Consider the following 26,210-nt stretch of genomic DNA (forward strand, 5'->3'; position numbering starts at 1 on the left):
AACCTTCAAAGAACAATCCTCAACTTCATATGGAAAAAAAAAAACACAGGCTAGCTTAAAAAAAAAGTCCTGTATAATACAAGAATTTCTGGGGACATCTCCAACCCTGATCTCAAGCTGTACTACAGAGCAACAGTAATAAAAACTGCATGGCATTGGCATAGAAACAGACTGTTGGATCAATAGAATTGACCCAAAAATAAACCTATACACCCACAGACACTTGATTTTTTTCCTTTATTAATTTATTCTTGTTACATCTCAATGCTTATCCCATCCCTTGTATCCTCCCATTCTTCCCTCCCTCCCATTTTCCCCTTACTCCCCTCCCCTATGACTGTTCCTGAGGGGGACCTCTTCCCCCTGTATATGCTCATAGGGTATCAAGTCTCTTCTTGGTAACCTGCTGTCCTTTCCCTGGAGGGGGAGACCTGGTGACACTTGATTTTTAAAAGAAGCCAAAACCATATAATGGAAAAATGAAAACATCTACAACATATGGCAATGATACAGCTGATGTCTACATGTAGAAAAATGCAAATAGATCCATATTCATCACTCTGCACAAAACTCAAATCCAAGTGGACTAAAGACCTCAGAATAAAACCAGATACATTAAATCTATTAGAAGAGAAAGTGAGGAAGAGCCTTGATCTCATTGACACAGGAGACAACTTCCTGAACAGCCCAGGCTCTAAGATCAGCAATTAATAAATGGGACCTCATGAAACTGAGAAGTTTCTGTCAGGCAAAGTACACTGTCAACAGAACAAAATGACAGCCTACAGACTGGGAAAAGAGCTTCACCAACCCTTCTCTGACCAAGGGTTAATATCCAAATATATAAAGAACTCAAGAAATTAAACATCACTAAACTCAATGAAAAAGTGTCACTCAGCCACAGCAGTTCCTCCAGTGCCATGCTAGCCCATGTCCCAGAGCATTCCTTTAGGAAGGCCTTTGCATACCATCATACCATGTTACTTTCCTACCTAACTCACTACTCATCTCTGAAATGTCATATGAGACCTCCTCAAGATGATGCGCCATTCTTCATCCTGATTTAGAAGTAGCTACTCTCATTCCACAGCATCCTATGCAGGCTGTATCAAGTCAAACCCCAAATCATTGGTGTACTGATTCCATACCAGGAATAGGCTCCATGAAAAAGGGAGCTCTGATGATATTATCCTTGCAGCCAGCACAAAGCAGAGAATGTGCTCAGAGGGGATCTCTTAACCTTCATTTATCTGAAGGTTATGTATATGAGTCAATGAGGTTTAGAACTTAACTCATCTGATATCACTAAGATTAAGTAGGTAAAATAGGCAGATTTCAAGCCCACCTTCAATGACCAATATTGTCCCTCAACCAACTGAAAGTTCTAAGGTTTTCCCTGACACTCCCAAGAAGTTGGATGCTTGAGAGGCCTACTGCCAGAGGTACCAGGCAAGCTCAGGACAGAATGAGCTGGTCAGCAGAGACAGAATAAATGCTTCTTTTCTGGTATTATCAACTATACAACATTTGCTTTATTTCAGGGACTTTCCCAAGAAAATACATTTCTGGATCATGCTAAAATACAAATAAACTGCTATCCGCCCACCCACTCTTTAAAGACAATTGAGGAGATCTTAGAAAATGTAGAGAATTCAACAACGCCTAGAGCCAGATCCAATCACATGAACTTTGTTTTTTCTAACCAAGCATATTTTTCTTATCAAATTGGCCCCACTAAAAAATGTGAATCTCCATACCATATTGTTTCACATATGGTAAAACATGCACACAAATCCACATATACTGAGGGTTCTTGACATAGACACCATTTGAGATTTGCTGTTACGGATTACAATAATATTACCAGAAGCCTTTGATAAGATTTTTATATCTATTTATAAATATAGCCTATTATTCTATTTTCTATATAAATGGATGCAACTGAGGTTAAAAACTATTCAACTGCAAAAGACGATTGCTCAGCATGCAAAATGAAATACTCAGAATATGCTCTTCCCAAAAGCAATGATATTGTTACGACATTCCATTGGAAAATAATTTAAAGATACAGGATGCGAAAAAGATAAGGGAGGTGACTGTAGCCAATTTTAAAATAAGCATAAATTTTACCTCTTTAAGGTATGGTGGGGATTGCAATTGAGGTGTTGGATTCATTCTCCAGTTCAGGACAGCGAAAAATAAGTTATAATTTATTTGTTGTTGTTTGTCTTCAAACCTGAAAGCATACAATTTGACTTAATCTGCAGAATTTAGGACCACAATTCCAGCTTAACTTTTTGTAAAGCCTTAAAAATTATCCTCATGGCTGTCTCATTAGCTGATGCTACCATCAGTTCTTATTATCTTATTTTATCTACTTCTGATCCACCCAGAATATACACTTTTTGGAAGCAAGGATTTAACCTATGTAATTTTCCAGTGGTAGTAATTGGTAGAAGTTCAATAAACATTTAATGTAGTTGCCAAACAAATTCTGATAGCTAAAACTACCACTACATTTCATTAAGAATATTTGAAGGATTTTTGTTTTATTTTAGTGGTTGATACATGTCAATAAAATACTCTTGTGGTTCTTAAATCACATAGCATTTAAATGTTTAAGATAAGCCTGTGCCAATTTTGTCTACTAATATATATATATATAAAATCTTTTCAAAAAATTTTCATGTGCATTGGTGTTTTGCCTGCATGTTTGTGTGTGAGTATTTTAGATTGCCTGGCACTGGCATTACAGACAGGTGTGAGCTGCCATGTGGGTGCTGGGAATTGAATCCAGGTCCTCTGGAAGAGCAACCAGTGTTCTTAAAACCACTGAGCCATCTCTCCTGTCCCATCTATTAGTGTATTTTTAAGAAATATAAAAGGCAGCCAGGCGCAATGGAACACCCCTGTAATCTCTACAATCGGGGAGGCAGAGGCAGGTGGATTTCTGTTAGTTCAACTCCAGCCTAGTCTACAAATCAAGTCCATGACAGCCAAGGCTGCATAGAGAAACCCTGTTTTGAAAAAAAAAAAAAAGAAAGAAAGAAAGAAAAAAGAAAAAGAAAAGGAAAAGACATCTTTGCCACTTATTACATAACCATTAAAAGGGGTTATTTAGATCTATATTAGAGGTCACAAAACTACAGTCATGGCACACAGTGCAAAGAAGGTTATAAAATAGAATTATAGTTTTGTGAGGTTTTTATTTTGTTTATTATGTTTAATTATGCACATATGTGCACGTAGATCTGTGTTTGGGTACTTGCATGGGAGTACAGTGTCCATAGAGCCCAGAAGAGGACATCAAATTCTCTGGAGCTCATGTTGCAGGCAGTTGTACCTATCTGATGTGGGTGCTGGGAAGCAAACTCAGTTGCAAGAGTACTATATGCATGCTTTGCATCACTTAGCCATCTCCCTGTAGTCCCGTATACACAGTTCTTATTTTGCTTTAGGTGTATATTTATATGAAAGCAATAAAAACTGGTACAATACATTTATATAATAACAAAACCATCTCTAGAAAATCAAATGATGATTTTACCTTATTATGATTAATCTGTGTCATCTGAATTGATTTAAATTTATAATCAGAAAAACAAGCCAATTTTCACTTGGAACAAAGGATAACAAATTATTATCCTGAACCATAAAAGCTGGGTCAAAACTAATGAATCTTAGATTACAGATATTGGTTTAAATTCATCCTCAACTTTACATAATAGAATTTTGATCACTAAGATATGATACCTTCAATATAATTGTTGTAATGTCACAAATAGCGCCTAACTACTTCTTAATGTAATACTTTAAGCCATTTTCCCTAAACTTGGCAATGTCCTATCATTTTTTTTTTTGGTTTGTCAAGACAGGGTTTCTCTGTGTTAGCCTTGGCTGTCCTAGACTCACTTTGTAGACAAGGCTGGCCTCGAACTCACAGAGGTCCACCTGCCTCTGCCTCTCCAACATCCTGCCATATGAAAATGCTATCATTTCAAGCACACTGTTCCAGGATTCTACCCTTAAAATAATATGTGCACAATTAAGCAAAAGATGTTCCTCCTTTCAAAGCATTAAGAAAACAATAGCTCATAGTTACAAAAATCACAGCTCCAAAAATGCTACAAGCTGAAGTAGTATAGATTCATCCATCTAAACAGAGTAGAATAAACAGAGCAACCAGAACACAGGAAAGGGAATTCTATAAATCTTTTGTGTACATTTTCTTTGGCCAAGAATTCTGGGATATAACTCCAGCATACTGCCCCCTACCACTGTTTATCCTTTGAATTTGGCTCACTCATCATTTCAACTCTTTTAAAGGACATCTCTGTTTATGAGCATATTTATAGTCGAAACGTGGGACCATTATGTCTTTTATTTGTGTATGTTTCTGGAGAACAAGTAAGACTCGACTAAAGATGTTTGGTGAGACATGCTCCATTAGCAGAGAGTCTTGAGGAAAACATTTCTTAATAGTCTGAGTGGGACCTGAGGTCAGAGCAGCAGACCATACAGAATCTTTGACTCTTATTCCGAGGAAATCTCAAAGCTACTGGACTATATTCTACAGAAAAGTTGCTTAGAAGACCTGCAACACTCTAAATGGTCAGGTTCCTTCCAAATCCCCACACTGAAACTTAAGTACCAACGCGGTGATATTAGGAGGTGAGGTGTGTATAGATCATAGGTGAGGTGTGTATATATTCCCTTCTTGAAATCAGTTCACTAGAACATGTCACAGAGGTACATGTCTGTAATTTCAGAAAGTAAATAAAGCCAACTTGGGGTACATAGTAACATCCTGTCACATACTACTAGCAATAAATAAGAAAATAGGATAGACAGGAAAAGAACTTCCTTGTTCCTTCTGCCATGTGTGGACAAAGCATGAAGGAGCCATTCAAAAGGCACATGAGGACTCTTAACCAGACAGTCCATTGGGTGAGCACTTTGGGATTTTTTTAGTTCCTTACCCACCAGAACTGTAAAAAGTAGTTTTTAATCTATGGCATAGTCTACAGCATACTAGGACTAAAATAAGCCCTAACACATTTTTAAAGTTTACCCTACAATCTAACTGATATGAGAATACTGGGGGAGCCATAGACGTGGCAAGGGGGAGTTAGTAATTTATCTCAAGTAGCAGATAGAAATGACAGTGGCTTAGACAAAGGTGGTAACAGTGAGGACTGCCAATTCGGAATGCGCTTTGAATGCAGGCTTCCTAAAAGACCACACACACACACACACACACACACACACACACACACACACACACAATGGTGGTAGGGGAGGTACACTTGGGGATGATCTGATTGAGTAACCAGCTAGACAGGGCAGCAGGAGGGAGGCAAGACCCCGAGTTTACTTTTATATATATGCTACTTTTAGAAAGTGTTTTTAAAGCTTTTTAATTTATATGCATGTGCCTGCCTGTCTGAGTGTGTAACACATGTGTGTGTGCCCACAGAGGCTAAAAGAAGTTATCAGATTCTCTGGAACTGGAGTTACAAGCAGGTGTGAGCTCCCCAACATGAATGTTGGGAAACGAACTCAGGTCTTCTGGAAAGGTGCAACCATTCTTAAGTGCTGAGTTAATCTGATGTTAATCTTGGGTCTTCTTTTACTCTTGGAGCACATTTTAAAGTCCCTTTTTCTACCAGCTAGATACACTATTGTTTAATGAGAAGTGAGAAATAGAGACAGTGAGCCTGAAGTTCAAGGAAGAGGTCCCTTTGAAGGTTCAAGATATAGGAGTCATTTGCTCTATAGATATTTTAAAAGACTGGGAAACTGGATGAAACCACCAATGAAATAATTGTTCCTATTTGCTCTTATAGGAAAAGAGGGTAATTGTCAGGAAATTCCCACCACATGAATTCCAGAGGGCACTTATTCAGTCCTAGAATTAGAAACATAGTAGTTCCCTAATTTGGGAGCCAGTCAATATACTTCCCAAATAGATCTAGGGCCGTATCCAACTTCACTCCTCACACACACAATCTACTGAGCAGTCTTCTGAGTTAAAACTATGTAGCATATTACAAATCTACCCAACCTCTCCATCTCTTTCATTACCCCCTAATCCCAAACCACTTTTGCCACTCAGCAGGATTAGAGCAACCGTTTTCTACCTTGAGCTTATTCCTTCTATCCACTCATCTGTTGCAGTAGTCCACTCCCATCAGAGAACTTATTCTAAAATTACTGTACCATTCAGTCACTTCCTTGCTTGAAATCCTCCAGTAGCTTCCCATTGCACTCAGAATACAACCTAAGATCCTTAGGAGGGTGTCCACGCACCAACTTAATGTGGCCCCTGCTTACTTCTTTGATTCTAAGCATCACCTGAAAACTTTCTCCCAGTCTGATCTTTGAGGTCTGCTGCCTTTCTGTACCTCCTGCTGCTTTTGTCTGGTAAACTCAGTTCGGATACCTCCTTCCTCAGGAAGGGCTTCCTGAAGTGCATCTTAACAGAAGCCCTTTGCCTACATTTGGATTTGTGTTGGAACAGAAAAATTTCTAGAAGTTACTATATGTAGACTTCTTAGATTTTGTTATAACTAATTTTGCTGTTTGCTCCTGTGTCCTAACTGTCTCCTATTTGCACCCTTCTTCCTTGCCCACCTCATGACCTGTAAGACTCAACGCACCTAATGATTTCTCTGTTTAGAAGGATATTTCTGAGAGAGATTTCTGAATCAAATGATAGGAAAGAGTAAAAAAAAGTGGATAAAAGTGTACATATCTCAGATGTGTATAAAAAATGTAAAGAAATGAAAGGCTTTATCTTTCCCAAGCCCCAGAGCCAGGCTTAAAGTTAGTTAATGTGGTAAGATACTCCATAGTTTCTTTTCGAGTTCTTCTCAGAAGACCTCTGTAGATGTGAGAACGCCCCAAAGGGTTCAAGGGGGCAAGAATAAATAATGTTTTAACTTAAAGAGATAAGACTGGCTGAAGCTTCTAGGCAGAATATTTTGTTCTTGGGAAGTAGTCAGTGAATCCGAATGGATCAACAAAAAGTTTTCTCTCCCTTTTATACCAAGTCTCACCTTTTATCTATAAAGAAATAAAAACAGGAATACAAAAAGAATACATACGCTGGTGAAGATAGCTGGTAGAAAATGGACTTTAAAATGTCCTCCAAGATGAAAAGCAGGTCCAGGATTAACATCAGATTTGGCAGAGCAGAGGGATGGAAGCTGAGCACTATGTGACCACAGAAGGGAGCCCAGATACACAGTAACCCACAGAAATCCCAAGAGACTGGGGGAATAAACTATCAATTAAGCAGAAAGTGTGCTACTGAAGCCAAGGATTGGTTGAAGGTACAAGTGGTTAAACCTCTAAGTATCTTTCCCTGTGTACTAGTTTTAGTTCTAGAGTAATTAAAGAAACTGAAGAAGTGCTTGTCTTAGGGAGTTGGAGTATTATGGAGGCAGAGAAAACATTACATCCTGAACTTAAAGATGATCAACTTTCCTACCTCTTTCCCATTTCTAGAACATCAATAACAATGTTTAGACTCTCCTTCCCCCTTTCAATCAATCCTTCTTCTTACTACAGCAGAAAACACACACGTGCACATGCATGTTCTCACACACACACACACACACATGCACGCATGTAAGATTGTTCTCTCCTTACTCTGAATGTTTTCAGAGAAATCTGCAGATTCTAACTTCTGGGTATTCCCTATTGAAGATGAAGCTATAGGAATGGATTTGTACAGTAAAGGTCACGTCAACAGAACATTTCCTGTCCCCACCAAGCATCCATCATTAAGGACAGAAGTCAAAATGGCAACAAGGAAAGAGAAAGGAACCAGAAAAATAAAAATTGTTCAGGAAGCAGATAGTGAGATGTGAAATGAGCAAATATATTACCTTCCAGAAAAGAAAACAGAAGTCTACAAGAAAAGAACATGTGACCTAAAAATATGTTCTTGGAATTAAAAATATGATAGTCATAAGACAACTCCATAGAAAGGCTGAAATATGAAATAAAAGATAACTTAATAAAAATCACAATGAGAATGGAAAACTGTGGAGACAAAATATTCAAATTTGATAGACTTAAAGTCTTCATAGCAGGAATGGAGGAAATTATTAGTAGAAAGCTTGTCAGCAACAAAGAGAAATGTCTCCAAGCTAAAAGACCCAAAAAGGTCATAAACATACTATACATTCTAAGTCCCATTATAAACCTCCAGAACATCAAAGATAAAGAAAATATCTTTAGAGCATATAGAAATAAAAATAGTAATGGAATCACAAATATGCTAACTTCTCAGTTATCACCAAAATACCAGGTTAGTAGGTACTATTGACACATTTGATAAATCGACCAAAATACAATAGTGTGTGCATGCTACTCTATTAATTGCTGAAGCAGTGGTGGCGCATGCCTTTAATCCCAGCACTTGGGAGGCAGAGGCAGGCAGATCGCTGTGAGTTCGAGGCCAGCCTGGTCTACAGAGAAAGTCCAGGACAGCCAGGACTATACAGAGAAACCCTGTCTCAAAAAACCAAAAAAAAAAAAGAAAAGTTGAACATGGCTGCTAATGCAGCCAGAGAGTATAGTTGTTAAAAAACAAAAGCCCCATTAATGGTTGTGTTACATTTACTCTGAGAATGGATCAATTTTATACAAATAAAAATTTAAAGAGCATTAAGAACAGAAGAAGAGACCCTAAAGCATGCTTATCTCAGTAGTAAATTTAGGAATAACAGTTTTGGAAAGACAGGAACACTCGTAGCTGGGATCCTGTTCCCTTGGAATTTAATTTCTTGGTATTCTTCCCTGCTCCTAAACTCTGCATGTAGCTTCTTCCTTGGACCACTGATGTGGTGAGATTGCTTTTCATGCCATCATTTGTTATTGTAATATATACTTCCATTCAATATTTATCATGCTTGTTATGTAAGAATGTAAGAAAAATCCATAATGCTGAAAAGCCCCTTTCAGCATTAAAACCAGGACACGTTGGAGGAGACAGGAAACAGTTCAGAAATGGAGAAAGCTTTGGATATCGGGGGAACGAGGCCAAGCAGGTCAGTCAGAACCAAAAAGCTGCCCCTGAAGGTTATTGATTCTGTCACTCATCATGGAGACCTCTTTGCCTGATGACTAATGGAACCACTTGCCAAGTCTCAAACATCCTTTCAAAGTATTTTGGAAAAGCTTATGAACCTTATAGAAAATAGATCTCACTTTACAGTCACCCCAGGCTTTTGATCCAAAACATGGTCCAGATTCTCCACCTGAGTTCTCTACTTTACTCCTCACCAAAGGACATTTGGCTTTTGCTAAAACTCTGATCTATAGTCAAAGGATGGATATTTGCCACTCAGGAAGAAACTCATTTGAAAGGGCTTTGAAGCCAAGTCCAAAGAAGAACTTTCTATGGCAACATTGTTGGAATCAGTGCACAGCCTTCCAGGGTGACTGCCCTCAAGGGCAAGGCTAATTCTGGCTTTTAAGTGTTTCTATGCTTGTTAAAAAGTCAGCCTCTTTACTTTCAAGTGCCAGCTCACACTGCTAAAGTGTTTTCCTAAAGCCTCCATAAATTCTTCTTTCCCTTTGATGCTCCGGCAATCCACTATTTCCCTCCCTACACAAACTAAGAGACATGTTTGTGGAGGAAGGGGGGAGGAAGGCAATCTCTCTGGTTCCTCTCTAAATAATAACAGCCCCCAAACATGCCTCCTGAGGCCTTGCTAGGTAGGAGTTCTTAGAAGTGAGTCTAATGGGATGTGTGACTGATGTTCATGCTCCCCTTCCCAAGAATGATGAATAGCTCAAAAACTGCAGAAGCCAGCCACCCCCTTGCCACAGGGAACAATGCTGTGTTGCCTTGTTTCCACCCTCCACAGAGGTGGAAGGCTTGGTGGGGGCTGTATTTCATCGAAGAGGGACCTGCCCCCTCCTCTGTTGTACTGGCTGCCTACCTTACTGCTTCGGAAATGGCCCAGAAGGGAGGGAAAGTAGTGAAGCCCCATTTTGATCCTTAACTCACACTTGGTTTGTGTCCATTACCACAGAATCCAGGATGTGTGCTCTGGAATATCTGGTGGAAGTCTGTGATGCCACATGACCAAGGAAAGAAGCTCTGAGCCATTATGGTAGATACAGTTGATAAGACAGCATCACTCAGGTTGACAGAAAGTAATTGGCTCTTTCTAAAAGGCCAGGGCTCTAAAATGAAATTTTGATTCCATCACAGAGGTGCCTGGTGAGGTGCCAAATATAGACTGTATAGTCAGTCAATTCTCTGTTCATCAATTCTACATGGTGTGGGATTCTTTAACATTGTTTTCAACCTCAAATCATCCTATTATTTGAGCCTACAGAGAGGGTGGGTATGTATATGTAACACAATGAGCATGAAGGAAAGGGGTAAAAAGGACAGAGGGAAGGAAGCAGTAGAAGAAACAGAAAAAGAAAACAAGTGCTTCTCTATGAAACCCGCTGGAGTACACCAAACATCGTGAAACAATAGGCGCGTGGCTCAATGCTTGCCTTTCAGCCTCACTGCTAGGTATTGCTGGGTAAAACTGCATGAGACTAAAGCCCTGCCTCTGAGAGGGGGTAGGGCTGGGCAAAGCATAATGAGATGATTTTAAAGCCCTGTTAACTTTTTCCATTTTAACTGATCTTTCTGGATGAGGCACCAGCTCTCTTGGGAGGCCAGTTCTAAGGCATTCCATGAGACCCAAAGCCAGCCATTAAAGACTAGCTTGAGGCAGAGCTGCTGGGAGAAGACTGCACTTGCATTCTCCATCCAGTTTCAGAAGGTCAAAATTAGAGAAGGCCACCTTTTCACTCTTTAGTTCTTCGAGGGACATAAGATTTTCCTCCATCTTTTGAGGTGTAAAGAAGCAAAATATCTTGCTCAGAGGTACTAAAGGACATTCACATCTAAACAAAGATTCACGGAGGTTGAATAAGTAAAGACCACATAGCCAAGGAACTGCTGAGTTGGATTTTAAAGTCAGGTATGGTGGATTCCAGACATATATAATGTACCAGCAAAGAACAAATCCTCAAGGGTTCAAAGATGAAGCAACCACAGTCCTACCTCTAGGAGCTTGGGTAGAAGCAATGGCTTGGGCTATCACATTGAGTTACAATTCTGAAATTCACCTTGGCATTGAGAGTGCTAGAATAATAACTCTCCTCTTATCTGAAAGCTTGCACTTATGACATAATGAATAATGCCCATCATCAATTAAGATCCATCTTTTAACACAATCGTCACCAAGTATTCTCAGGTTCTTAACACTATGTCAATACCAAGTGTCACCACTGTGATTAATGGGTACTAGTCACTACTACATAAAACTTGGGTGGTGAGGAAGATGAGTTCAGACCAGCTCTCACAACACACACTGCTGGGGCCTGAAAGCAACTGCCAATGAGAGGACTGTGACGTCCACATTGCATCTTTGGTTGTACTAATAAGGAAAAGACCTAGCCAAGTTCTAAGGACACAGGGAATGAAACAGAAATCTTACCACACAGGCATCAGAAAAATGCCTGAATAGCTGTCATTAGGTAAAAAGGAGCATCCTATCCTGTAGCCAGAGTGCTTTCCGTGTCATGATCTGAATTCACTTAGCTTAGCAGCTACCCAGCCTCACTGTCATAAGGCAGGTAATCTGCCCCCACCCTGGGCACAGTGTGCATTGAACAAAAACAACAAGTTCCATGCCTGCCTCCCATGGGAGACTGCAGACGTCAAAGGGGGTTCTGCTTTAACATGCCATGAGGAGGGCTGTGCAGACAAGAGACTCTCGTCAAGGCTCTGTAAAGCCTTATGCAGTCTGTGGGGAACAATAAGAATGCAGAGTCTAAATGTAAGCTGCAGGCTGATGGGTCCATTAGGAATTAGGGCAGTCTTTGAAAGGAATCTGCGGAGATGACGCAAAACACCAAGCATGTGACCCAAATCATGGCAGGGCACAGTGGATGGAGAAGGGAATGGGAATGAGCCATTTTCTAATCTGATTAGTCTAAAGTTTCCCCTGAGTATGGAGAAGGGTCAGTGCACAATTAGAGGCACAGTTAGACTGAACATGGGCTGCTCAGCAGCAGAGACGGATGACCTCCTCAAAGCTAAACCAGGCTTGGAGGCAGTCAAATAGAGATCGAGACAGACTCCAAAACAAGTTGCAGAAAAGTCTTGTTGAATTTAATGTCAAATCATAAAAGGCAAAGACAAAATAGTCTGCTGAGAGAATGGGAGGATGATGAGTTGGTGGCCTTAGCATTGGGTATGAACTCAGGGTCCTCCAGGGCCAGGCTCCCACATCACTGGACTTTCCAGCAGAACTCATCGTCAAGCCCATCAAGAGATAATCTAATAAAGATCTGCAGTTTCCTGACTAGGAGACAGCTTAATGTATGAAAGGCATCCCTATCCAACTGTCACAAAACAGGGCTCCCTGCAGAAAAGACACAGGCGCCTTCAGTGCAGTTTTGAGGTTCACCAAGTGAACTGTGACCTCTGCCTCAGCTTCATTCCTAGTTGCCAGGCAAGAGACAGTATGAGGTGCTGTGCTACATACTTTCTTTGTGTTACCTCAGTGACAATTCAGAACACAGAGGATGTAAACACTAGGAGGTAAATTGGTTATCCATTTTAGGGACGGGATTTGAGAGTCCGACAGGTCAAAACTCTTGTATAAGATTGCAAAGCTATAAGGATGCTCAAAGAACATAAGAGACAACATGGAATGCCCTAACTGGCAAGAAGTTGCATCTTGTTTCTTGTTCACAGCTGGTAAATCAAACACGTTAGGAATACGTGTCAGCATGTGAATGGAACAAGAGTCAAACCACAACACTTTATTACTATGTAAATGGCAAGATAAAAAAAAACCCAGAATTTTAAAAGAATGCTTAGGAGAAGATCACGTAGTCACCAGCTAAGCAAATACAAGAGAGCTTCATTTTAGTGCTACTACTTGAAGGGATCTTGAAGCGGTAGCTTTCAGGGAGTAAAGAAAACTAAAAGCCATTTCCTACTGAAGAAATAGCCAGCGAGAACCAGAGAAGTTGGAAGGCAGAGGATGTCTGTGCAAAAATGTCAGATGACCAATTTCTCTGTATTTTAGATTATGACTCCTAGGTTGCTTACTTTATTTTAGCTATTTTACATGAGGATGACCTACTCCCCTCCACACTGCTACTAGCCAATAAAAGCAAATAGACCTAAACAAGCAAGCAATCAAAAACAGAAACAATAAATGGGGATGATTCTCTAGTGAACTCCTCCATGTCAGCTCAGTGAACACCATACACCTATCTGGCTGGGCTCTTCCTCTAGGTTCCTCTCGCAACACATTAGATTCTAGCTCTCCAGCCTGGGAAGTAGTTTTACATTTCCTTCCTTTCGTGTTTTGTCTCAGAAAAAGACTCTAAAGTACAGCCTTGTTTGAGAGTACACTCTGACAAAAAGTTCTGAGCCACGGACAGAATGATTGATACCTCTGTACACAACAAAGAAACAGCACATGTATGTAAAAAGGTTAACACATGGACAACTTTGTTCTTAGAATGTAGTTAGCTGCTGTGTAGGTAAAAACAGACCTAGAACTCCAGAGCTTGGCAGAAGATCAATATGGAAACCCTGCACCGGTCAGGAAGAAATGTGGGTTAGAACAAGAGGGTGATAGTGACAATGCAGAAGAGGATAGGGGCAGGCAGTGGAAAGGAGGCCCAATTGTAAAGGCATCCTAATTTATGCTGGTTGTTTGTTGACAATAATTCAGAACTATTATAAACAAGAGGTGAAAACACAAAAAGGTCAATGGTCAGCTTACAGATCTTTTTAGAATATTATGACCTTGGACAAAATAATCTTTCTCTAACTTCAACATCTCATGTTCAAATAGGAGCTGCAATAGTTCTGTTCACTCTAAGTTGTTCTCAAAAAGTACATGAAATAGTGCATATAAAGCAATGATTATATCTGGCGCAAAGAAAACATGTCACAATGATCAAGGTATGTGAGTCAGAGGGCAAGGGAACTTGGACTAAGGGCATAGGAAGCCTAAATGACCCAAATATGACAGTATGGTGACAGTAGCTTTCATGGCACCGTCATCTGTTTTATGCCTGGCTCTAGAGAAAGAGACAAGTAAGTACTCATAACCCTAGGTCTTCTTACTGTGTATCTGTAATCACCAGGTACTACTGCTTTAAAAATCCTGACCTAAATTTTATTGTAATATCATACCCAATGAAGTTGTACATTCCATTTTACCTCAGGAACCTATGTGTATGTTCACATTAATGTCCAAAAGATGAAATAATTCATAGCAGGTGTTGTAAAACTTAAAATCATGATTAACTTTTCCTTTCCTAATACTTATATGAAAGTGGGTTATCAATGATATGAGCAAAACTATCAAGGGAAAATTGAAGATAATTAAAGAGATGCCCTCAAATAAAATGTACAGATCAATGGGAGATCTCTTACTTACCTTGACAATAAGTCATCAAGAAGGTCATCACTCAGAGGTAGCCTGAAGGACTTGCACATCCTTTTGATGTCTTTGGTGGGTAATACACCTTTTCTATATTCAGAGAAAGTAAATAAGTTTTTATGTATATATCCTTTTAACAATAGCTGCATGCTACAGAAAGAAAAAAAATATATATATATATCCTAAAATGGAAGTATGGAAACTGGCACTGTAATTTAAAGTACAGAAAAACAAGTCATCATATTGCATTTCACCAATGTTTTCCACTTCAGGGGTGACCAGACTATCCTTAGAAAACCCTTTCAAGATTCAGATTCCAATTCTTGGTTGGTGATAGTACAGCTGTAGCCATGAGTGTTGCTCTAAGTAATTGATCTGCATTCTTGACCACTATTCAAATGGTTTTGATATTTGAAAACATCTCCTAATTTGACAGGCCTTTAGAGCCTCCAACACAAGTATAATATGACTTGGGGGTATTTTTCTGGACTGTTCCTTGATTGGACCCAGATCCAACTGGGGCCTTCACTTTGATTTTTTTAAAAAAAAATCAAGTCATGTTGTCTACAGGAGGCTCAAAGGTTACTTTATACAGAAACATTTCTCCAGTGTTCTCAGTCAACCAGTGTTCTTTTATGAACACACAAAATTAGAACCCAAAGGGGGAAAATGGGTTCTTTTTTTTGTAATAAAGATGTTGGATCGATAATCAAAACACACTAAGATCACTATATCACTGTATAAAAAATAATCTGGAGCTAGAGAGATGGCTCGGTCATTAGAAGTGCTTGTTTTTCTTCCAGAAGTTCCATGCACCCATGTCAGTGACTCACAACCACCTGTAACTCCAGGTCCAGGGTATCTAGTGCACTCTTTTAGCCTCCACAGGCTCTGCAGTGATATACATATGTGCACAGAGAACCAGCATACATATACACATAAATAAAAATACAACTTTTTTTATATGAAAAGGCTTTTAAAATGACTTAATAAAACCGAACTCAGTGCATTAGAAATGAATCACAGTTTCATTAGTTTTTAAAAAGAAATACCCCCCAATCTGCAAGATCTCTACCCTACATATTATAAAAGCCACAGTTTATAAATCCTAGTTAGTACAAAAATAATATAAAGATGACACCTCTTCATTAAATTCTGTGACTTCTTCATTTACTCTATGTTAGTCAAAAGCACCTAGAAACAAATGAAAATCCAAGAGGGCAGTTTATGCTTTTTAAGATAAAGGGTCTCCTCTATCCTTCCCATCTCCTATGATTTAAGACAGTTTTGCTAAAAATGTTCAGTATGATGAGACATGTCAATTTTCCTTTTGCCCATTTGCATAAAATACATTAAATTCCTTTACTAGTTAAGTTCACATAAACTTAAATGATTTACTACAATCAATAAAACAAAGCTTACTTCTCTCTGTCTTCATACACACAGTTGTAAATGAATGGGTCAAAATTCTCAAACATATTTTTCCTGAACTTTTCATGGGCCTGTGCAATTAAGCAAGGTAAATCTGGATCCGTGATCTCAGGCACACGGTAGTGACGTGCAATGGTTATGAACTCTTGCTCTACGAGTTTCCCATTGGTTATGTTCATCAGGATCTCTCTGCAAATAAAGTGGAACAACATTTACAAAATGACATAGACAAATATTTTCTGTTAAATATGTTCAAATTCCGTTTTATAAAACTTTCACTGTTTCTCAGGAGATGACTATGCTTGTTAGTTATTTTGTTATTTTTCCTTCCTTTTCTATCACTAAGAATTGAACCCTGACCTCCAATATGGGGAACAAACCCTTTATCATTGATTGTGCTATAATCCTTGTCCTCTTGTTATTGTTATCATTATTTTCCTTTTGAGGTGGGGGGGTCTTATTAATTTACTTAGGCTGGCTTTTATTTCATTCTATAGCCAAAGCAGGCTTTAAACTTGAGATCCTCCTGCCTCAGCTCCCAATTAGGTGGAATTATAGACCTGTGCTACCAGGCCCAGTAATTGTTTTCTTTAACTCAATTCATATTTTAATTTGGGATCAGCAAGAAGACACCAGTGCTAAGATGGAAAATAATAAGTATCATAGTTTATAAAGTATTTTGTACACTTTGAGAATAATCTACAATGAAGAAGTAAGTTATTAAAGTCTTTGAAAGGTTAGAACACCTGTCACTAACTAAGTACATGGCTTGGTTCAATGTCCAGTTGTCATTACTACAAGAAATAGTAACTGACTTGGGTTTCTGTTTTCCCAGGACACAGGATTTGTAAGTCAATAAACTAGAAGAATATTTTTTAGATGATAAAAGCAGTCATTCACATTTCTCTTGCCAAAAGTAAGTAAAAAAATGATGCACCCTGGCAATGAGAAAAAACTTAGAAGAGCCACGTAAGAGTCCAGCTGTCTGACCATTTGGAAGACAAATGGCATTGAGATTATTTGGCAGTGCTAAAAATTAAACAAACAAACAACATATTACTGATGCTGACTTTCCAAAGCATAACTCAATGTACTTTTTCAATATATCCTCTGTATAAAAGCTATAAATTGTACAGCCTGCATTAGGAAGAACTACATCAAAATCATCAAAATGAAAAATGTCATGGTGGGTACATGAATAAACTACGAGAAAACTGGCTTACTGAAAATAATTCAGTTCTCAAGAGTTCCAAATAACACGGGAACATGAGATTTTATTTGTTTTTCTGCTATAATTGGATCTTTCAGATTAATAGCCTTTGGTTCTTTTGGATATTTCTGATCATTACCCCTACAATTTAAGGAGCTCAGAAAGCTATGTATGGTGGTACACTAGAAAGGCCTGGAATGCTGAGGCAGGAAAATTGCTAAAAATTCAAGGCCAACCTGGACTACATAGAGACCAAATATCATATATATATACAGAGAGCGGGGGTGGGGGGAGTTGGGGAAGATGAAATCAAATATATGAATGAATGCATGCATGGGTAGATGAATGCATGCATGCATGCATGCCAGGTTATCCTAATTAGGAATTTCCTGTTCTAGAATCCATGATCTTGCTCCTATCCAAAGGAACTTTACTTTACGTACAGCTCAGGCTAAGGAACTTTTCTTCTTTGCTTTTGTATTTTTAACAAAGGCCAAGTTCAACAAAAAGCATCCCTCAATGTCAGTAATTCAGGTCAATCAATCAGTAATATTGGCAAGGGACATACTTTGTGGGATATGAAAGGTACACTGGCATCTGAATTTCTCAGACTTTGTACTAGAGTTGAGCTGTCCAAGCATGAAATGGGCTCTCAAGGCTACAAGCTAGCAAGACCAAATGAATGAAGTACTAGCAACAACAACTTCCATCATTGGCTGAAGACTAGCTCTATGCCAGGTCCTGTGCCACAGAAACTTTTGGCATGGATTATCTCACCTGACCTAAAAGGTTGGTACTATTATTACTCATACTTTACAAATAAGACTATGGAGGCACCAAAATGTTAAGTAATCAGCTCAATTTCCAAAAGCAAAATGTGAACCTAAGCACCTAGCCTATGCTTCTGGTGTATTACTTGACGTACTCTTCTACTAGGAAAAGAAGATAGACTGATAGAAAAAACTTACTTTAAGGACGTGTGATTTGAAGGGAACTTTCTGTGTCTATAGAGCTAGGGACCAAAGCCAATGCCTTGTACATGCTAGGCAGGAACTCTATTAATGATTTCCAGCCTTCAGCTGAGTTTGTATGGACCTCTTTTCTCTTTGCAGTCCATCCTGTGGTTTGAATAAATCTCCTAAAATTCATATGTTGGGAACTTAAATCTCCAAATTCATGTTACTGTTATTTGGAGAGGAAAGTAGAGTTAGATACGTCCATGAGGATGGGCTACAAAGGAGGCATTAGTGGCTTCATCAAAGAAGGAACAGAGTCTTGAGCTAGCATGTTTACTCTGCCATGTTATATGATACCATCTGTCACACAGCATACACACATTCTTTGATTTTTCAGTCTCTAGAACTCTGAGCCAAACATGCTTCTTTGTAAACTACTAAGTCTCAGGCATTTTGTTATACGAACAGAAAATTAACTAGGACATTTTATTAACCTCTTTTTTGAAAACTGAAATGAGTCAACACAATTTTAGAAACTCTGAGTCACTAAGCATCCCTGACAAAGGACTAAGTGAACATAGAAGAAAGTTTGCAAGGAGAGACGTGGACCATTTATTGCACTAATAATGGAATAAACAGTCATGACCATGTATAAAATGAAACACCATTAATAGTGTACCTCTTGGTATCAATGATACTAGTAATGCTGATAAGACATGATAAGCATAGTGTTATCCCATTAAAACTCAGTATATGAGAGACTATATAATAACAGGGAAAACCCCAACAATCATGGGGCACATGCATGTAAAACATCAAGGGCATTATCTCTGATTGCTTCCTTTTCATAAAATATATTTTTAATTTTTCTGTATTTCCACAATAAGGAATTATCCCTTTCACTATTTGAAACAGAAAGTATTTTAAAGTAGAGCATGGCAAAAAGAGAGCAAGTGGCATACTCCCACAACAGAAAGGAAGGAAGAAAACAGGAAGGAAGGAAGGAAAAAGAACAAAAAAGGGGGGAAAAGGAAGGAAAGGAGGGAAAAAAGGAGGGAGGAAGGGGAAGGGGAAAAAAGACACAGACAGCAGTAGCTAGAAACTTTCAATAGACCTTTAACTAAACTTATTATAGTACCTCTAGATCATAAAAGTTTATTTTCCTTTTCATTGCATAAACTGAAATTATCCTGGCTTCCCTGCAGCTCAAATTTATATCTGTTGGGTTCTCTGTATTCTTGTTTTAAACAGTACAGTATCCCGCAGCATTCCATAGCTTTATATGAGAGCTTCACAACTAAAGCCACCCCAAGTAGAAACAAAGGTCTACCCCAGAGCCCTGCGGTGCTGCCTATATGGCTGGATAGAGTGAGAGGTGGGTCCATGCCTCACCACTCAGATATCCAAATGGTGACTCTATGACTGTTTTGCCCTGCAGTTCCTGTGTTCTTTAGGATTCGAACCCTCTTGCCAAACTTGAACAAACTTTACAAGAAAAAAAAATCTTGCAAAATAGTAGCATATTCTATTTCTGTGATACAATATAAACAGCATGAAACTTACCATAACTGACATTTAGGATGTGGGTAATGCTGTACAACTGCTACTTTTATCTAGTTCCAAAGCATTAGATCACTCCAAAGAATACCATACCCATTAAGTAGCTGCTCTACTTTCCTTTCTCCCACTAGCCTTCTTCCCCCCATGGCAGGCTCTACTCTGCTTTCTATCTTTGCAGATTTACCAATTTTTACTATTTCACATAAATGGAATCATATGTGGCCTGTTGTTATTGGCTTTGCTCATGTAACACCATGTTTTCAAGGTTCATCCACATGGTAGCATATCTAAGTACTTGATTCCTTTTTATGGTGGAATAATATTGCATTGTATGAATATACTATATTTCTCTTATCTTTGTATTCACGGATAGCTAGATTCCTGCCAGCCTTTGCTATTGTAAACAGGGTTGTCATGAATACATGAAAATGTAGTTCTGTTTGAATACCTGCTTTGTTTAGTCGCTTTGTTTGAGATAGAGTTTTGCTACATAATCCAGGCTAGCCTTGAATTTACTTTGTTGTTCAGGTTGGTATCTAATTCACATTAACCCTCCTGCCTCAGCCTCCTGAGTGCTGGGATTACACATATATGCTGCCATGCTGATCTGGGAACACATTGGGAAGGGATACACATACTCAGCAATGCAATGTCCGGGATGCATAGTAATCAGTGTTAAGCTATTAAGGAATTGCCAACCTGTTTTCTTCACTGCTATTTTAGCTTTGTAAAGCCACAAAAACAAATGTGTGTTTTCCACCAATCATAGCCAGTCCTCACCTAAAACTCCAGAGAACTTGAAATGAGACCTGATACCAACATCTCATCTCATAACCTCCTGTCCAGTCAGTGAGGAGAAAATATGCTTTAAAAACTACCTCGTGGGTGGGTTAGCATGTGCTGCTCTTGCAGGGGAACCAAGTGTAGGTCCTAGGACCCATAAACTGCCTGTAACTCCAGCTCAAGGAGATCTTATGCCCTCTTCTGGCCTCTATGAGTACTGCACTCATATGCCCAAACCCACCTATCAGCATACATAATTACAAATAAAAAAAAATCTTAAAAAAATCCTCACCTAATACCTCTATTTATCTCAATTATTAATATTAATACTCTTAAATATTCCAATGTCAAACTATTTTTGTCTTTGCCAACACTAGACTACATTCCTAGCACTAACATTTTCTACAGTTAATACTATGTTAATAACAGTATTATTTAGTTAATATTAGAAAGGATACTAACACGATTTTAATTTTGTAATTAAAGCCATAAGACTGAAAACAGGATGCCAAGCTCTCTAGTGTAGTGAAGTAACTATTCAGAATTCTGAACTATGAAATGCTAAACAACTTGACAACCTTTAATTCCATTAGAATCATCTAGTCAAGTAATGGTGAATCAAAACTTCATTTTAAAGCTTTGGATCTCAGAATATTTTCTCACATATCAAATAATTAAGTTCTAAGCAGTGTCTTTCAAATAAACTTTAAAAAAATTAGTTTCAGCATAAACAAGGTCTCAAGAGCCTAAGCCTTAGGCTCTAAGGCTTACAAAAATATCTGGTTGAGCCTAAATTAAACTAAGCAGCAGTTTGGATGACTGTTAGCACCTTTTACATTTCTTTCAATTTGATATTCATCAAATAAAATGTGTTTGCTTCTTCTAATCAGAAGTTACACATGGCTGCTCACATCCTGCACTCCCTCAGGCTTTCTCTCATACCCAAGGGCCAAAGAAATACGTACTTTATTGTCACTAACATCCATGCATGGCATACTATTGGACAAAGATATTGCCTGACAGCAGAGGATGGAAGAGTTAGTTGGTGGGATATATGTCAGGAGAGGGGGGGGGGAAATACGTCAAAAGGGTACTAATACAAATACTTGACCAGAGATTCTGCTAAGGCCTAAATGTAATTCAAAACCATTTACAAAGCTCTTCAACCTCATCAGAGAGCTAGGACATTACATATGGCCACATAGCTAGGCAGTACCATCTTCACAGAATACACTGAACATGAACATATGCTATAAGTGGTTTCCTCAAGAGCTATGCAACATAGTGACCTTGTCAGTGAGGCCAAAGGACTCCAGAGGAGAGACGAAGGGAAGAGGGTCACTTAGGACTATAGGAACATCTTCATTGCCTGCCAAGGCCAGGAACCTGTTTCGAACTGGGAAATGGCGTAGTTTAGTAGGGGTGGGGGAGCACAAACTGTAAAATTACTCAGACCTGCATTAAAATTTCAGTCCTAAGAATTCACTAGTAAGTGGAAAAACCAGTTCTCTCCTCTGAGCCTTCATTACCATCAGTAAAACTGGAAAAGAGCATTCGTGCCAGGGAAGTTTGCTTTCCTTCCTTTTGGATACTTCCTTTCAAGATATCTGTATGACCACACCACTGTCCTGTTCAATCTTCTTAGGGCTGATCATTTCTCTCAAAGTAAGAAGCCAAAACGTTCTTGATAGCCTCAAGGGCCAACTAAGGTGCTTTGGCTCTTCCAGTCTCCTGTCCCTTATAACTCCTCCTCTATGACTCTCTAGTTCTTTCCTCCTGTACCCTCCAAACTGTGCTTCTTGATCTTCCTCAAAGAAGCCAGGCATGGGCCTCTGCAGTTGCCATTTCTTCTAGCCATGATACCCTTCTCTGAGAAAATTCCAGCAGCTTAGAGCTTGGGAATTTTCTCATCTACTTAGATGATGTTCTTCACTAAAAGGCCTTCCCTGATCAACCCTGTTAAAAGTCTAGAACTCTAACCCTGCTGTCTTCTTCTGGTGCTATCCATCACATTTTTAGCCAATGTATCATTTTCTTAATGACTTTGTATACCATCTAGAATATATGGTACACAAAGGCCAGGGCTACTTATATATTTGGTGTGCTAAATCTACAACACTTTACATAGTCCTTGGTATATTCTAAACCATGCATAATAAATTGTTCGTTAAGGACAAGAAAACCTAGGATTAAGTTAGCAAGCTATGAAAAGCAGTTAACATAGCTATTGGAACTCCAAATGATAAATAAGAGCTCTTTTTAGTATTCACATCTTATAATGGAGATTGTTTCAAGCTGTATTAAATGGGACAAGTTACTCCTCTTAAAGTAAATTTATCTTGGAGGACAGGGAACTATTTTTAATGACTCTGAACTCTCAGAACTTGTCTGCAGAATGGCTAGGGAAAATGGTTTGCTTCTTTTAAATAGTCATATTCAGAGAATAAGTATAAAGGGATAGACTAACAAGCTCCAGGTGGGCCTTCCTTTATCAACTGGCTAGATCTCAAAACCACACCAATAAGCAATTTTTAGAAATCAAATCAGATGTCTTCTTTCATTCCTTGTTACACATCAAGACAGGCTATCTTCATTTTGGTCATCTGTAATTGGCAGTGACACCCAACATCTTAGCTGTAAATTCTTCCAATTTCTGTCAAGATCTTAACAGCAATGAACACACTGACCTTTGAAATATATCTCTTTGAAACTAAAGAATCTTATGACAGTATAATTACTACCAAATACATCTGCTTTGTAAAGCTTGTTTTTTGGATATATTTTCTAAAAGAGAGGTGCATTTGTATTGAAAATCATTGACCCCGATTTCTTATTCAAATAACTTTAAGCAGCTTCTTATTCTTTCTTTATTACTAGTCTCATCTTATTTCACATCAAATGCTATGGCTTTTCCTGTTTTGACATGCAGTGGAATGTACATGGTAATTTTAATTTATCTAGTTTGAAATTCACTATGTCTTGATGCACTCAACACAAGGGCTGTTTGAATGTAGCCAAACAAAAAGATCTTTTCACACAGTTGAGAGCAATTGCTGTACATTATTAACAGCCTATTCTTCACAGAGGCATAATTTTAGACAGCCTTTAAAACATTCAGGTATAATTCCACCATTTGGGACAATGCACTTAAATGAATTGATGTGACAGTGATTTTTGTTGGTATTGTTTCTTAAATTGTGTGAACATTTCCTTTTTGGAAAAGCAAATGGAAATCTAGGGGATGGTGATTAACTTGCAATGTGAGTAGAAATGGATACACAGGCATTTCATTTTCTAGCAGAGGTCTCCATTTTCTGCTACCTTACTTTGTACTGAAACTATCCTGTGTTCACAGATCATGTCTCCAGGTAAACCCCACTTACTTAGCTTTAGTGGAGGAAGTGTCTTACTGTGTAGCCCAGGTAGGCTCCACTTCCCAGTGTTCCCGTTTCCACCTCCAAAAGTGTTGAGGTGCTACCCTGCTTATCTCATGACTGGTTCTCATTTGATTGCTAGCTGTTTTAAAGGCTGTGACAATCAGCACAAGTTATGTGGACGGTGACACCACACAATCCCTGTAGTACTACTGACTGCTCACACACTGGCTCAATATAACATGGGGGCCTGTACCCTCCATGTGCTTATAAGCAACTCAGAAACTCAACTTACTGCTATCAAACAATTGCAAATACTACCATCAGGGTTATTTTAAAGACTTCATCTAGTATAAAGGATATATTTGCCATTGTAAAGAATTTGAATAATATATAAAAATAAGATTTTTTTAAAAAGCAGGGGCTGAGGTTATAGCTCCATGGAAGATCAAATGCTTAGTCCACTTGTCCTCACTGTGGGAAGAAGAGAGGGAAGAAAGGATGGAGAAAGAGATGAGAAGGAAGGAGGAAAGAGGAAAGGAAAGAAGAAGGATATACATACTTCTGCCACTTAATACAACCAAATAAACATGATCCTCTGTTTTGCAATCTGTTTTCTATATAGGACTTTGTTCATTATTCTCTAAATAGTGGTGAATATATTTTATAAACTCCTTTTTCCTCATAACTGTTACAATATTTCATTGTTATCAGTCTTCCCAAATCAAAATGTTATTTCACAGCTCCATCATTTTATATTCCATGGCTTTATTTCAATTTTTATATAAATAATATCACTATTAGTACCTGTGTACATAAATATTTGTCTATACTTATAAGTATTCCTTTTAGATTATTTTTCAGAAATATAAGTCATGGGGCAAAAGAAAGGAATATTTTAAAGAATTTTCTTATATGATAAGACATTATATTCACCCTCCTATTACCAATGAATAAGCTCACAGCAATGGATAGCATCCATTTATATAATTATTTCTATTGTTTGAAATTATAATATAATTGCCTCATTTCCCCTTCCCTTTCTTCCTTCCAAGCATTCCCATTCGACCTCCTCACTGTCAAATTCATGAGCTCTTTTTCTTTCTTCATAAGGGCTAGGTAGCAGAACAATTGAAAGGTCCTATGTTTCAACCATAGCAACCCCCCTAAATCTGAACTCACCATGAATGATGATATCATTTTAATGACTAATTGATAAATAGGCTTGTTAGAAAATTATATTTTTTCTTGTGTGTTCTGGATACATGATTTGTTTATTATGTTTTCATTTCATTGACAAATATTGAATAGGAAACTGCTTGGCACCTGATAGAGAAAAAGCAAGGAATGGAACTGACTTAACTCCTAGCTCTCACTACCTGCATCCTAGAGTTGGTCACAGCCCAGAAACAAAGCCAAGTCAAAGAAACAAAGACAAATGGCTTCTGCCTTCTGAGTGCTGGGAATAAAGGCATGTGCCACCACTGCCAGGAAAAAAAATGCAAAAATTTAAAAGCATCCTTTCAGTGCTCAGCAAGCTATGGATTTTGGAACATTTCAGATTTGGGGTTTGGGGATTAAATATGGTCAACTGGTAAAGTTTACACAAATATTCCTGATATAAAAGCATCAAGATGTAAAATGCTTTCTGGTCCCAAATACTTCAGGGCCAAAAGGGGCTCAAAGAATTAGATGAGAAAAGATGATAGTGGCTGACTGAAGGCAGATAGAATGTGTCAGCATACTCCCAGTGAGGAGCATGGAATTGACATTTACAATCACAACTTCCAGGACTTTTTTTCTCCTTGTCACCATGTATTGTTTTTATTTTTCATGAATTGGCTATTGTTATCTCCTAATATTGCTCATGTTTTACAAAAGACTATAATACTCAGTGGTTTGCTCTTAAAAGTCTGTAACTATATTTGAATTCTACTGTGTAGTAACTTGAAATTGTCTTAAAATATCACAAATCATTATTTACCTAATTACCAAAGACTAAGGTGAAAAACAATTTTATTCCCAGATGACATGGAAGACTGTAGGCTGTCTCCCTGTCTTGGTAATTTTACTGGTGGCATAAACCATATCATGTACTTTTAAACTGTTAGATAACGTCATTCCCCTCTCTGAAATGTTTTACTTTTCCATTTCCATGAATAAGCACATATATGTCTAGGAAACCTATCTGAACGGTCAGTATTCTTCCATTTAATTAAGAGGCCATCTCCCCTTGAGCTCTTTTAATTTTTTTCTTCATGTTCTTTACTAACTTATTAAAGTAACTTGTTACTTTGAACAATTGTCTAAGACGTTGTTTTCCATTTTCTTGAAGTTTTGAGAGCATTTCTCATGACCCATGTACAAAAACAGCAACTTGTCCTCACTCTGTTTACCC

General features: G+C 38.3%; 1 protein-coding gene across 3 annotated transcripts in view; it reads right to left on the reverse strand.

Annotated features, from left to right (window-relative positions):
- The window catches only part of EFHC2 (EF-hand domain containing 2), a 269,672-nt gene that overhangs the window by 10,546 nt on the left and 232,916 nt on the right, over nucleotides 1-26,210 (reverse strand). For all 3 annotated transcript variants that reach the window (XM_084788869.1, XM_084788870.1, XM_084788871.1), the window contains 3 exons: nucleotides 15,921-16,118; nucleotides 14,496-14,588; nucleotides 2,131-2,236 (listed from right to left, as the gene is read on the reverse strand). In XM_084788869.1, the coding sequence (XP_084644995.1) occupies nucleotides 2,131-2,236; nucleotides 14,496-14,588; nucleotides 15,921-16,118 (397 nt within the window). The remainder of the gene's footprint in view (nucleotides 1-2,130; nucleotides 2,237-14,495; nucleotides 14,589-15,920; nucleotides 16,119-26,210) is intronic.

Source organism: Acomys minous (assembly GCF_964271855.1).
Source record: "Acomys minous genome assembly, chromosome: 7".
Classification (NCBI taxonomy): domain Eukaryota; kingdom Metazoa; phylum Chordata; class Mammalia; order Rodentia; family Muridae; genus Acomys; species Acomys minous.